At 40.7% G+C, this 15,650-nt stretch overlaps 1 protein-coding gene across 1 annotated transcript in view; it reads left to right on the forward strand.

Annotated features, from left to right (window-relative positions):
• The window catches only part of LOC127234837 (sodium-coupled neutral amino acid transporter 9), a 59,700-nt gene that overhangs the window by 12,926 nt on the left and 31,124 nt on the right, over nucleotides 1–15,650 (forward strand). Inside the window, exons 2-7 of the mRNA XM_051202266.1 lie at nucleotides 4,189–4,321; nucleotides 7,723–7,844; nucleotides 7,976–8,039; nucleotides 8,701–8,794; nucleotides 12,141–12,311; nucleotides 15,576–15,635. Of these exons, the coding sequence (XP_051058223.1) occupies nucleotides 4,189–4,321; nucleotides 7,723–7,844; nucleotides 7,976–8,039; nucleotides 8,701–8,794; nucleotides 12,141–12,311; nucleotides 15,576–15,635 (644 nt within the window). The remainder of the gene's footprint in view (nucleotides 1–4,188; nucleotides 4,322–7,722; nucleotides 7,845–7,975; nucleotides 8,040–8,700; nucleotides 8,795–12,140; nucleotides 12,312–15,575; nucleotides 15,636–15,650) is intronic.

The raw sequence follows: 15,650 nt of genomic DNA on the forward strand, positions 1-15,650 counted from the left end.
ACACTGTGGAATTTGTGCAGAGAATACATTTATTTCCTAACAGTGTGAAGGCTGCAAGTCTGAGACCAAGGCTTCAGGCCAAGGTCTAGTAAGGGTCCTCTTGCTATATCTTCACATGGCTGGAGTTAGAGAGCATGTCAGGTAAATGCTGGTCAGAGCCTCTATTAGAAAGCCTTGACACCATTGGTGAGACAGGGGCCCATGGTTTAATTTCTCATTACACGCTCCACCTGTGTGTGTGCGCGCGTGCGTGTGTGTGTGTGCGCGTGTGTCTGTGTGTGTGTGTCTGTGTCTGTGTGTGTGTGTCTGTGTGTGTGTGTCTGTGTGTGCATGTGTGTCTGTATCTGTGTGTGTCTGTGTGTGTGCGTGTCTGTGTCTGTATCTGTGTGTGTGTCTGTGGGTCTGTATGTGTGCGTGTGTGTGTGCGCGTGTGCATCTGTGTGTGTGTGTGCGTGTGTCTGTGTGTGTGTCTGTGTGTGTGTCTGTATGTGCATGTGTGTCTGTATCTGTGTGTGTCTGTGTGTGTCTGTGTGTGTGCGTGTCTGTGTCTGTATCTGTGTGTGTGTCTGTGGGTCTGTATGTGAGTGTGTGTGCGCGTGTGCATCTGTGTGTGTGTGTGTGTGTTCAGGGAATGAACCCAAGGCCTCCCATATGCTGGGCATGTGAGTTTCATCCATTGTCTTCATTCTTTGAAACACTTTTCTCCTACTGCCCATATCTTTAAGATTCGGCTCACCTATAACTTCCTCAGGTCTAGCAATGATTTAGCTCCCTTCGGGGCTCTTTACCCCATCCCTCACGTAGACCAGGCGCCGAGTATCACACAGCCCTCCTCATTGCCCTGCTCCTGTCGGTTTCTCCCTCTGGGTCTAACCGCTCATTTCTACATCTCTGCTGGGCGTTACTATACAGCCCTTGGGGTTCTATGTTTTATTCGTTGTTTAATATCCTGCATAAATCTTAATACTTGGTTGGAACTTAAATAATATGTATTCAATAATTTTGAAAACTAATACCAATAAACTAGCGAAAGTAGAAAAGAAACTTATGGGCCCCGCCTTTGCAACTGTGTTTAAAGCTGGATTGTAGAGCGGGGTTATTGTGAGAGATGATGTTGTATGGGCTTCAGAGGAAGTGATGCCCATTGCTCACCATCATTCCCTAGGAGCAGAAGGGCTCTCTAGATTCAGTGGCCTTCGTTTGTACCTTTTCTTGACAAGCTGTCTGGTAAACATAAACTGCTCTGCCGAGCAGGTAGAAGCGGTACAGTGTGTTCGTTATTTGAATATTGTTTGTATAGCATTTCTGGAATATTTGATTGCCCTGCCATTTCTTTTTAAACAAACTACCCCAACCTGTCTGCCAGGTGTGGGAATTCCTCAACTTCATAGGGATGTGAAAAACTGGGCAGTTTCAAATCAAGATTTCCATACTGGGCACTAGCCTTCCCATGAATCATCGAGTTGTTACTTAACGTCACAGAAGCATGGCTAGGCAGTAGAAGGGTGGAGACAGACTGGAAACCAAAAGATTTTAAGGAATTTGAGGAGTAGAATCTAAAAAAGGTGTTAGTAGGAGTGCGGTTTTTTTTTTGTTTTTGTTTGTTTGTTTATAAGTATATTAAATGGACACATGAGAACCGAATCATATTTTTAAAGATTTTATAAATTTCCCTCAGTTTTAAAATGCTTTTCTTTGGCATAACCATAACTATTTACAAGGTGAAACAAATATGCCCTCTTTGTTTTCAGTGGGTGCAGATGAAGTACATGTCAAATGTCAAGTAACCCAGATAGGCGCAGTCAAATGAAAGTGTCAAACGAGAGCGGTCTAGTCTTTTTACCCTGAGCACTGTCCTCTGTGTAGTATTCTTCATTTTTAAAGTGTTTTAAGATCCAACTAAAGTTCTCTTCAGAAATTTGTTTTCACTTTCTCAAATGAAGCTTTAGACATGTGTTTCTCATAATTCACTGAAAATATGCTGAATTGTATATTTTTAAAGAGAATCTGTTTTGAGAAAAATCCAAAATATTTGTTTGAACAGGCACTCAACATCTCGATGAAAACGGTTGGAAAAGAAAAACTTTCAGAGTCATTCTGTTCTCAGAGTACCCGAGCCAACTACACTGGTACAGTTAACGCTTCAGTCAGGCCGGGAGCCAAGAAATCTAGCACTTTCCAGACAGCTTTTCAGCAGACCTTCAAACCAACCCAGAGGTTGATATAGATACCATTGGATTTCAGAGTAAAAAGCTACAAGAACATCCGTACCTCTTTCTACCAATATTAGACCTTTTTAGTAGCCTAAGTATCTGCCTTAAGTTAGCATCCTTGAATTTTATTAGCATTGATCCTGCATCAATGTCCTGTAGAGTGTGGACTTCCCAGTGTAGCATCTCTGCGTGCATGCGTGTGCGTGCGTGTGCGTGCGTGCGTGCGTGCGTGCGTGCGTGCGTGTGTGTGTGTGTGTGTGTGTGTGTGTGTGTGTGTGTATGCGTGCATGCGACTCCACCTTTTCTTTGGAGAAAGGGTTTCTCGTTGAACCTGGAGCTCATCCTCTGCTTAGATTGGCCAGCCAGTGAGCTCCAGGGATTTACCTGTTTCTGCCTCCTCCCCAGGACCAGGATTAAAGACATGGCCTCTATGCTTGTCTGTGTATGCTGGAGATCTAAATTCAGTTCCTCAGACGGTGTGGCAAGCACCTTACTAACTGACCATCACCCTAGCTCCAGACATCAATATTTTTACATTGCCTTTGAGTGCCACTGAGTGTCATTGTGGGAGTAGAAATAATATATCACATCCTAACTCTTTAGAGAGAGTGGTGGTTATACCAGGCGTCAGTAAAGTACTGATTGTTTAGCCTCCTACCCGTTTATTTTTATTATATCCCCTTAAAATTTATGGATAGCACTTAATGCATTTTCCAGTATGTTGATATAGAATATGTCATGTTGATCTCTCTGCCACGTATTTGCTTTTATAAGCACTCTAGCTACTGTTCACTAAATTGACTCGTTGATACCTTTATTTGGATGTTGTCATGGAGAATAAATAACAAGTGGCTCAAAGGTTCCGAGTGTCAGAAAGAAAAGACTAAACCCAACACCTACCATATCACAGCGTTTGTTAGAAAAATAGCAGCAATCAAAGTTTCGTTCACTTGGATTTTCAGTTGCACCCACAATGTTAGATCACCAGTCTCCCAAGTCAGTCACCAACCTCAGCATGTCACAAGCTCCTCTCAGGACTGGGAGTACAAAAGAGCTCTGTGAGAGCAGGACTGTCTCTCGGGGTTCGGGTCGCCATTACCGTCATTATCCTTCCCGGTATATATGTGAAAGAGTGGCAGCCACAGTTTGGGACATGGTCTGAGACTTGGCAGAGGAATGCAATGCTCCGTGCAATGCTACCTTGTCTTTCCATTTGGACTGTTTATTGGTGAAAACTTAGAAGGCAAGTAAGGGACTTGGAGAAAGACAGACACTAAGGGGCTGACCGGAGACGCTGGTTGAAAGGCGGAGCCTCGGGTCATCAGCACATAGTCTGGGAGGAAAGCTCGCACATAGCAGGTGGTAGAGTATGTTAGCAAGGTCCATGGGAAGCAAGTGAGGCACAGTCTCCGTAGTGCCACGATGCTCCATTTGACTCACTGTGGACAGCCACACAGAGCAAGAGCTTGACTAGGACACCAACCAAGAAGCAGGAATTTTGTTTGTCAAAGGAAGTAACTTTGGCTTATAGAAGGAGGAGTAGAAGCTCTTCAGTAAAAGGACATTTTTGTTATAATTTCTCTGTTATGGCGCCAGAAGTATTTTAAAAGACTAATCAAAGCTGTTTCTGTCTAAGCCACACTGTTGGAGACCAACAGCTGATACATTCTGTTTTTCTTTGCTGTGTTTCTCATTAATGATTTCTTAAGCTTATTCCGCTCTCTCTCATCTGTTCCTAAACCCCTTAAGATTCAAGTGTGTTTAAAGTTAAAGCATTATGAGACAAAAGCTGTATTCTGTGGGTAGGATAATACTTCTTTTGTGACATTTTCTTTTCCCACCAAAAGTGAGAAGTGAATGCCTTGCCTTTGTGCATCCCATTTCAAATGGAGGACAAGAAGTTATTCTCTGCAATGGCTGACTTCCAGAATTTTTGCCTGAACGTTTTTTGTCAAGTATATATTCCCTTCTTTAGGCCTTTCTATATAGAGCCTACAAACATCGTCAATGTGAATGATGTCATTCAGAGGGTTAGTGACCATGCCTCTGCTATGAACAAGCGGATTCATTACTACAGCCGGCTCACCACCTCTGCAGACAAGGCACTGGTAAGAGGCAAAGCTCCGCGGCTTGTGTAAAGTTGAGTTAAAATGAACAGTAAACACCAAAAACCAGGGCAACTCCCAGGGGTTGAACTTTTCGATGGGAATATTCCAAAGATAGCATCGTACAAAGTCAAAGTAGTAGCTAATACATGTTTCAGGCATGTTCGTTCTTATCTACCCTGGCTTAGACCGTCTTGAAACTCCGTGTTGACAATAGCTTGAAGCACTCTTCTGTGTTCTCAATTTTTGCTTATCTCCGATAACAAGAGCTCTGAGGAAGACAAATTTCTTTTGAAACAACAGCTTAGATCATTGACTTACAACATAAGATTCTGGCTAGTCTGTATAATGTCTATGTTTGAAGCTACAAAGGAAAACATTTACATACATTTTCTTTAGGAATAAGAAACAAATATGCTCATACATATACCTGATTTTCCTGTTTAACATTTCCCTTTATAAATAATAAAAAAAAAAAATAGCCTGTGCAGACCATAGGCTATTACAGTTAATTGTTTTGTCTTATAAACACACACACACACACACACACAAAATGGAAAGGGCTGCAAATACAAATAAAAGCCATAGCTTATGGATTCATGATTGCCTGAAGTATGTCTTTATTATTTTAGAATGTAAAAATGTGTAAGTAATCTGTTCCTTATAACGTGATCAGATGTGAGATACTCAGAAATTTGAAAGCTTAAAAAAAAAAAAAAAGTCAATCTTAGTAGCAAAACTGACCTCTTACCTTGTCTACCAAGGGCAAGGGGTGAGTACCGCCTGACCATGGCCGTCTGATTTAACCCCATAATGGCTGTGTGAAGTAAGCACTAAAGTCTTGCCTTTGTTTGACTAGTGTCTCGTGAAATCCAGGCTGATCTCTAACCCTTTGTGTCTGAGGAGCTCCCTGCCTTCTCTCCTGGTTTCCAGACATGATACATACCTGGCTCTAAAACCTCAAGAGAAGACTTCTAAAATGTTATGTGCAGAATAACTTTTTACAATTGTTATTTTTTATTCCCTCCTTTCCTGCCCAGGACTTCACAGTAGTGTTGACTGTGACGTCCATTGTAAAATTATCTAACTCTCTCGGAGATTGGAGGTTGTTGTCTGACAGACTCTCCAAATGCTATACTCTTTAGAAACATACCTCAGAGATACCATCTGGAGCAGAATGAATAACCCTTGCCTGGACACTAAGTCAACACTGCACTGAGTTGTAACCCTTTGTTAGCTGACGTTAGTACATCTAAATGGTCACCAAACTTAATGTGATGGATCCATTTCTAATGCATTTTATAAATATCCCAAAGTCATTTTCCCTAAAAGTATGTTTTGGAGAAGAACAATCAATCATTGTCACCAAATGTTCATGGAGTAAAACCTTTTAATTTATTAAAAAAAAAAAAAAAACCACACATCTCATTCTTGTTATTCGAAGCTGGGGAGGGGGAGAGTATCGTACTCGTTACAGGAGAGAGTTGTCTGTCTGCATCTCCTAGATCCTTGCTAATAAACATGTGTACCTACAGAGCAGCATTATCAGCATCGCTGAGAGCTTAGTAAAAAGGCATTGTGTGGGGCTTAGTCAGAACCAGCGAAGCATAGTCCCCATGTCAGCAAGATCCTTGTGTGTCATGGGGACATTCAGATGGAAATGCCACCCCAGACCACTGCCTCAGTGAGAGCCACATCCTCCCATGCACAATCGAGGCCCAGAGACTGGGCACAGGGCACAGGGCACAGGGCACAGGGCTAGGCGAGGTGTACATGGAGGAGGCTCATTCTTCCTCTGTGTGTACATCAGTGTGAGAACACAGCCAGAACTTTCTACCTCTCGAACATGCTCCTTGTAAGTTTTGATTGTACTTGTCTTTACCCCCAATTTGCTTTGTCGGCGATCATGGTTTCCTTCTTGATGTCTTATACTTTTTTTTTTTTCCCCTCTTACTCTTGGCAGAAGACAATATAATCTAGATTTTAGAGGAGTATAGGAGAAGAGAAGGAATATATATATATATATATATATATATATATATTTGTCTGTGTCTCTGGGAACTAGTTTCTTCTGAAGCTACACACCACACAGAGCATTCAGGGTATTCTTTTCTACAAAGGCACTGCTAATCTCACTGCTTACATGCGAAGGCTGTGGCATGGTTGTACCGATGTCTATGCCCTTTCTTCCTAATAAGGCCGATAATCCAGCTCCACTCCTCCACCTCCATGCGATACTCCAGCTCTTCCTTGCACAGCGAATACTCCAGCTCTTCCTTGCAATACTCCAGCTCTTCCTTGCATACTCCAGCTCTGCAATACTCCAGCTCCTCCTTGAAGTCTCCCCTGGCTGTTTTACTTCCCCTGTTTATCCAGGGACGTAGAAAAGTACAGAGTTGAACACTGAATCTTATCATGCCTTCTAGTCTTGTCTAATTGTTTCACATGTCTGACTGGAATTTGAGACAGTTTGAGGCTGTTAGTTTACTCAAATAAGAAACCTAGCACAAAGTTGCAAATTTATAAGTAGGTGATAGATGTTAAAAGAGTCACACTATAGTTCATACTCATCAGACTCCATGCCTTTAAGGCCCTCCTCTTCTCCAAGAACAGCCTTCAGGAGATGGACAGTTTAATCAGGGAAACAGATGGGGTTTCCCCTCCAAAATAGGAAGGTGGAGTTAAAGAAACATAGGAGGTAATATAAGAAATAAGTGTAGAAGTTACACTCTTCATCTCCTTTACGACATCCGATACTTCTCTGTTGCTTCCTTCCCTTTTGCTTATATTCTTAAATGCCCTGGCTCCTAAAATCCTTGTTTCAACACTCACTAAGTTACTTTGTGACCTGTTTCTTTTACTGAAAACAGTTAAAATTAGTCTATACTGTTTATTTACTTACTATCCATTGGCCCCTCAATAAACCTCCTTCACACAGAGTTAAGTAACACCACTAAGTTCCTGGAAAGCTCCTCACGGAAGCATGGCCTCCTCTGTGGGAGTTTTTGTTTTATTCTTTGCTTCCCTCTTTCTCTCAAGTGTGAATGATGGTTAGAGAGGAACCCTTGCCCCTTTATATCCACCACTATATTAAAAATAACTTAATTCTTTAACTGGGGATTCATAGGTTCATGACACTTATAAATATACGTAGAAGTGTCTTAAGGTATGCATGCTGGAGGATGTCTATAATCCCATGTCGCAAAGACGGGAAGATCACACACTTGAGGCCGGGAAGAACGAAGGCCCAGATGAGCACTAGCCAAGCGTCTCCCTGGAGCCTGCCCACGAGGAGCCCAGCAAGCAGCGCCCCCCACACGCTTCATGACGTCAGCCTTAGAAATGTGTCTAGTCCGTTTCTCTTTGTTCACTTACTGGTTCTGACGTTTCTTCTTTTCCCCAAGATTGCTCCAGACCACGTAGTCCCAGCTCCAGAGGAATGCTATGTGTATAGTCCTCTAGGCTCTGCCTACAAACTCCAGAGTTACACTGAAGGCTACGGTAAAAACACCAGCTTAGTAACTATGTGAGTAAAACTACTTCTTGGAGTATGAATTAAGCTGTATATGAGTGAAGAAAGCTGGTTGCTTAGTTCTGTCTTAATTAAAATATTTGAGGAGCCCGACTTCATATTTTTACTGCTATTTACTCTTTCAGTTTTATGATTTGGAATACCATGATGGGAACATCTATACTAAGTATCCCTTGGGGCATAAAACAGGTAAGATAATTTTTTAGTACACTTCAATCTGACATTTTCTTAAGATTTATTCTTTTTTTTTTAGTTTTACTTGTGCAAATGTGTGAGTCTTAGTGTGGGTATGTGTCCATGGAGGTCAGAGGTTAGATTCCTCTAACAGTTGGAGTTGGTGGCGGTTGTGAGCCACCAACATGAACCAGACCCAGCGCTCCGAAGGCCTGATAGTCATTCTTAACTGCTAAACCATCTCTCTAACCCCTGAATTTTTTTTTCTATACCTATAATCCCAACACTCTGGCTAAGGCGAGAGGATCATGAGTTCAAGACCAGTTTGGGCTACATAGTAAACTTTAAGCCATCCTGGTTTTGTTCCATATGGCTCCAAAATAGATAAATAACTTAAATAATAACTGAATCTTTTTACTTTATACTTTAAGTTTGGGGCTTGGGAATAAAGTCCCAGTGATAGCATGCTTTCCTAGCTTACATGAGGTCCTGAGTCCAATCACTAGCCCTGTAAAAAAAAGTTTTGTTATTTGCATAAAGTCCTCTTTAAAAAGCAGATGGCACTTACATTTTTCCACTGTCATGTTTTTATTATAATTGTTTAGGGTAACAACGTAATTGCATAGGAAGTCTTTCTTACATAGTGAAAGGAACCCAACTTTTTATCTTTCAAAAGGCGGGGTTCACCACTGGGATGTGTGTCATCGTGCTCATGGGCCTTTTGACACTCTATTGCTGCTATCGAGTGGTGAAGTCACGGAGTAAGATATGTAAGTAGAACGACACTGTTGCACCGATTAACCAACTTCTGCTGTGCACTTCTGCTGTGCGTATTCTGTGTGTGTCGTATGAGAGCGTGTGTCACAGTGCACACTTAGAAGTTAAAGGCCAGCTTGAAGGGGCCCGTTTTCTTCTTCCACCGTGAATTCTCTGGGATTGAACTCGGAGTGTTAGAGTTGGTGATGGCTCCCCACCCTCCTGAGCCATCTCACTGGCCCCAACCGACGACTTTCACATAGCTCTCTGCTGGCTAGCCTGTTACTGAGTTTCTGGCTCCCTCTGAAATTCAGAACTGGGAGTTCTTTGGGGACTATAAATACATTTACATTAATGCCTGATGTCCTTCTAGGAATAATAAAAGTGCCATTTATAGAAATGATGTACTTTATCACTGTGTACATGAGTGCATATGGACTTCAGACGGCTGCTGGATGGAGGTGGTTTTCTCTCCTTCTACCATCGGCCCCGGAGACTAAACTCAGCTTCTCAAGTGTGGTGACAAGTGCCTCTCCCTCTCATTTTCCCAAAAATGTTATGCTTTTAAAGCAAAGCCTTTGTCAGAATTACTAAGAACTCTGTGGTTCTTACCAATTACTGTTTACTTGTTTTGACCTACACATAGCAGACCTAAAAGCATAAAGCAGCAACAGAAAACTATCCAAGTATATGCAGCTCTTGAAGCTGTGTAAACGCATCTCCTCTACACTCTCATTTGTATAAATTCTGGGTCAGGGACTCGGGAAGATAATCTCCTTGTTTTTAGGTTTGAAATGGGGTCTTGTTGGATTGCTAGGGCTAGTTTCAGTCCTGGGTAGAAATGATGTCACCCAGCCCACACCTTTACTCTCCCACGCAGCTGGACCTGTGGGCGCTCTCACACGGAAGCATCTTCTTAAGTCATTTTCACACATTTTAAACTGAGTGTGGTGGTGCGTGCCTATAGTCTCAGAATCCCAAGGTTATCCTCAACTACATAAGGAGTTCTGGGCCAGCCTAGGCTACATGAGACTCTGACGCAAAAAATAAAAATAAAAAAGGAAAACACATATAAGCACTTTGGGGGCTTGACAGACATGTATTTTTCACTCCGTCTTATTAGCATGTTCCAACCAACCTCAATTTGCAGCCTATTTCTTTAGTTAAACCTTGTCTTAGTCACTTGGGGAGCATTGTTTAAAATCTTGGGAGAAGTCTTATTTAAAAGCCATTGAAGTTCCCATTTGAGTTTGTTTAGCCTTTGGTTTCTGCGGGTTTGGCTCTGACTGAAATGGGAAGAGCTCTTTACACACACGCAGTAAGTGTGGAACTTACATCAGTTGTGTGCGTGGGAGCATGGCCTCCCCTTCGCTCGTTCTGACTGTTACAGGCAACGCCTGTGCTCCTTAAACGCTCCCATGTAACAGGGTGAGCTTGCATCGCTTCATTTTACAAAGTCACCAGAACCCAAATCAAAGCCCGGCAACATAAAAAGAAAAACAAACAGTTATAAAACATTATTGGATAGAATCAGTGATGTACAAAAATAATATCCTGTGTTTAAAATAGGGTTTATTCCGATGAGGTGGGAGGGATGCTCTATTAACAAACCCAACACAACTCACTACATTAACAAAATAATCCATGGTTACATCAAGAGATACACCCCAAAAGGCATTTGATGGAGGCATCTCACAACATCAGCATCCTTTTCTTAGTGAGTTCTAAGGAAGATACTCCTTTAGCAAATTAAAGACTGTTTATCCCTAACCAGGACCAGCAGCGTTCTACGGTGTTAAAATCCTTAAAGCGGTTTCCATTAAGTCGAGAGAACATGGGGTGCTCATCATTATTCACACGGGCTTTTGAGATATTATCGAATACTGCAAAAGAATTCTGGACTAATATGAAAACTGGAAAAGACAAGTAATTATAGCAAAGAATTTTATTAGAATGCTAACTGGTGCTGTGAGAATGAACGAGAGTCTGACTTCACCACAGCGCTGAGCCCTAGGGGTCGCATATAACATTCAGCAGGAGAATATTTGATGGGAGAAAAGCACAACTACCTAAATGTAAGAACTAAATCTGCACAAGTAGGAAAAACATGCTGTGTGGTTTGGAAGATTCACTATTGTAAACCATAAGAAAATCAAATGTATAAATTCAGTCCCATCTCAAACACAGTCAGAAAGTTAGAAATAAAAAAAGAAAGAAATGGAATGGAAGAATGACTTACCAGGTCTTAGAGCATACTATGTAGTCATTGTACTACGGCAGAGAGCTACCGTGTGAGAAACAGGAAGAAGGCAGAGCAAGGGCCAGAGAGATGGCTAAGTGGGTAAAAGTACTTGCTGCTCTCCCAGAGGACCAGGGTTGGTTTCCGGCGCCTACTGGCATCTTACAACTGTCTGTAATTCTAGTTCTTGGGGATCAAATGCTCTCTTCAAGCCTTAGGTACCAGGTAGGCACATGTTAGACAGGCATGCAGGAAAAACTCCATACACATGAAATAAAAAAAATGTTAATCTTTATAAACTAGACTAGAAAGGGAAATGTAAATTTCAGGTGTATGAGTTTAATATGTCCTTTTCAGTGTGTGTGAAACTAAGTACCAGCTGGGGGAAACCCTGTATGACACCTCACACAAAAATACATTCCAGACAGCATTCACACGAAATGTGAAAAATTAAAGGCATAAAGATAGTTAGAAGGAAATGTAGAAGGTTGTGCATATTGATCATTTTCATGATCGATATGGAAGATGTAAAAACTTTAAAGGAAATAGATCAGAAAGTTATGGAGCATTACCAGAAATCATCTCGGCAGGTGGTCTAGAGCACATTGTGCTGCAAGGTAGCATCCACACCCGAAGTAATCGATAGAGAAAACAAATTCAGATTTAATGATATAATTGCTAATCAAGGGTGGTTATCACCCTTCATGAAGAACTTTTCTGTGCTGTGTCTATATGTAAGCTTCTTCAAAGTCCATTCTTAGTTGGACATTTATAAACTAGAATAATTTTCATTTCTTTGTGGTTGTTCCTTTTAAGTCTAGCACCCCAATGGTTTGTTTTGTTTTGTTTTGCTTTACTAATTATCTTTCCTACTCTTAGTTATCACATGCTTTTTTTTAGTTATAAAAAGTTATGATGCTATGTTTCTCAGATTATACTATTTCACCGATCACGTTTGTTTTGTTTTATTACATCCTACTTGCTAGTTTCCCCATAATGCATTCTTGTATTTGTTGGTAAAGTAGCCGTAATCTTTTGCTAAATGTTTTTAATTGGGGAATACAAGTTATAAATGTAGGGTATGTGACCAGTCTCATTCTCTATCTCTCATCTTTATCCAGGTTCATCAGACACAGCTACCTGGGAATACCCAGATGTCTGCAAGCATTATTTTGGCTCCTTTGGGCAGTGGTCAAGCCTTCTTTTCTCTTTGGTATCTCTCATTGGAGCAATGATAGTGTACTGGGTGCTTATGTCTAATTTTCTTTTCAATACTGGAGAGTTTATTTTTAGTAAGTATTAATAGAGTCTTTAACGAAATCCCCTTCAAATATCATTGTAATATTTTAGTTCTAGCCTTACATTTTTATATGTAAAGTATCATATAATCCTGGGCAATATGCTTTGATTCAGCTTTTCTATGCTTATGATCTCAAATGACATTAAGTTTTTACATAAATAATTGTTTTATTCTGACTTTTTGTGATGTATTGCACTTATATTCACTTCCTGTTATGCTGTCCCCTTCCTCTTCCGGGCAGGCTCCCTTACTTTCAAGTCTTTGTTTCTGTCTCCCAGTGAGTTTCCTGAGGGTTGCTTCCACAAACGTGGGTGAAAGTTTGTTAACTGAAGCGCATGCACGTGTGCACCACTGATAGAGTCTCTCCCTCCCCATTAGTGGTCACCTGCATATATATTCTCATCTCATGAAGGGGTGGGCCCGAGAGCCAGCCCTCCTCCCGTGAAAGTGTATCCACCAGCCCAGTCTTATGACGCTATCACAACCGCTGTGAGTTCTAGACTAGAAAAACTTGTAGTTTGCAGAAGTCAGGGTGCCATCAGCATCTGACCCCCTCTGGCTCCTAAGGGTTTTTTTTTTTTTTTTTTTTTTTTTTTTGGTTCCTCTTCCAGAATGTTCCCTGAGCCATGGAGAGGGTGTTATGCTTGTCCTACTTATGACTGGGCATTCAACAGTCATTTATTCTCAGTGCTTTGGCTAGTTATGAGTCTCCACAGTTACCACTGACCACCACAAAATGAAGCATCTCTGGCCAAAGCTGACGGCGGTGCCACGGGCATTCACATAGTTTTATGTAGGAGGCAGTGTAACAGGGACATCATGTCCATTTAGCAAAACAGCAGCAGTAACTTCCCAGCGGGGTGTATGACCCCCCAATTGCACTCACTTTTAATAAGTGGTATTCCTCCTAAATTTCTAAGTACCATAAAGTATGTCTACAACATTTTAGTACTGAAAGAGAAAAGTCTATGTCATTCACTGGTGTTTGTTGCTGAAGACTTAGATGTTTCAACAGCAAATGGATTTTACTCACGGAAACGGTAGGAACTGAAATAGAATAATGAAATTTAAATGATGTATTATTTATGTACCACAGAACTGTTACCTGCTCCACTCAGCTCTAGAATTCTGAAGAGGGTGTTGACAACTCAATCCAAGTACTTTTATAATACTTTTAACTTGGATGCAGGATGTCCGTTTCAAGCTTTTTTTTTTTTAAACATTTATTTGTATTGTGTGTGGGGTGTGTGTGTGTATGTATGTGGAGGGGTGCACACATGCCAGGGCACATATGTGGAAGTGGGAAGTGGCATGAGAACTTGCAGGAGTGTGTTCTGTCCTTCCACCCCTGTGTTTCTGGGGTCATGTTCTGATTACATGCTAACCACACGTCCACCATCACTCTGTAGACATCTTAATAGAATGTATGCACTTTTATGTGGTGGTTCTCTCAGGATTTTGCTTTGTTTTTTTTTTTTAAATCTTACTTTCAAATTAGTCATTTTTAGTTTTGTTTTGCACCAAGGTCCATAAGTGTTTTATATACATACATTTTAGAATCAACCAGCTTGACAAGTTCTACAAAATATAATTAGTTTTTGATTGACGTTGCATTGAATTTTTCAGTCAACATGCCATAATTATTATTAGGCTATTGATTTAGGATTAATAATAATTACAGTAGATTTATTGATGTGGAAAGAAATTGTGCTAGAATACTGAGTTTTCCTTTCCATGATCATTGCATAGTTTAAGTTTCTGTTTAATGACTCCTAAGTTTTTCTTGGTAAAAGTCTTACATCCTTTAGAAACACTTTTTGTTTGATACCTTAATTTGGTTTCATGAATGTAGTTTCAATTTATTATACAACACATACTTTTTGTTATTTAAAAAACAAGCGTTAAACAGAAAATTATGTGGAACCCACATGTTGGGCAGTGGTGGCACACACCTTAATCCCAGCACTGAGGAGTGGAGGGGGGCAGAGGTAGACAGATCGCTGTTTTAGACCAGCCTGGTGTGTTCCAGGTCAGCCAGGGCTGCCCAGTGAAACCCTGTCCCGAAAAACAAACAGACGGACGGACAGACAGACAGACCCACTGAGGAAAAGGGATCCACATGTCCCTCTCACTCAGCTCTAACAGCTGTCACTTTTGTTCTGTTCTAAGTAGTCTGCAATAGGGCTTTTAACCCCCTCACTTAAAAAGAGATTGCCCCTTGAGGACACTTTTTAAACATTTTATTCTTATTGGCTCTCCAATTAAATTGTAATATCAGATATTTTGTAAAATGTGTATTTATCTGTGCATTATGTTTTTAAAACAAATTTTGTCCTCCCCTCAGGAATGAATTTTTCCCCTTGGTAATATTATCACACCCATTGAGACACCATGAGCCTTGCTATGTGCCTCACTTCTCCAATTCAAATATTATTATAGCTATAAGGCATAAAGCATGGCCCTATCTCAAAACAAACAGACAAACAGGCCTGTCACACTGTCTACTTATCCTCATATTCACTATAGAATGGTGTGATCCTCATATTCTCTATAGAATGGTGTGATCCTCATATTCTCTATAGAATGGTGTGATCCTCTTATTCACTATAGAATGGTGTGATCCTCATATTCACTATAGAATGGTGTGATCCTCATATTCTCTATAGAATGGCGTGATCCTCATATTCTCTATAGAATGGCGTGATCCTCATATTCTCTATAGAATGGCGTGAATGGCGTGAATGTTCAGGACCTGCACACATGTGCGTTTGTCCTTTGTCCTCCCATCCAACTCAGCTGTTCTTACAAGCATGACAACTACTGTGCAGCCTCACTTTGTAAAAGTGTGTACTGTTCCTCACGAAAACGTTAAGGGATTTGCCACATAGGTTGGGCATGTATGGCTGTTGCTTTCCCTTTTGGCATACTTGAGAACTTTATATAAAATGTACCTGTGCTTCTAGAAATTAATGTTAAGTATATGAAAAATTGTATACGTTATCTTCTTTCCAGGCCTTTTGACTACCATTAATTCAGTCCTCCAGGTAGCTTTTTTATAACCTTGGCTTATATAAATTTTTCCCATATGGGCCTATGAAGTAAATGACATTATTATTCCTGTAGGCAAAGAAAACTAAAAGTGAAACTATGTAACTCAATAATATTATATACAGTGAATAACCATGTTTATAGACAAAAGACTTTAATGATGATGGTTCATTCATTGTTTAACTGTATGTTTGTCTTCAACTTATAGATTTTATTCATCACATTAATGACACAGACCCTATGCTAAGAACCAATGACAGCAACCCTGGTAAGTAGTAGTTTG

The sequence above is a fragment of the Phodopus roborovskii genome, unplaced genomic scaffold, assembly GCF_943737965.1.
Source record: "Phodopus roborovskii unplaced genomic scaffold, PHOROB, whole genome shotgun sequence".
Classification (NCBI taxonomy): domain Eukaryota; kingdom Metazoa; phylum Chordata; class Mammalia; order Rodentia; family Cricetidae; genus Phodopus; species Phodopus roborovskii.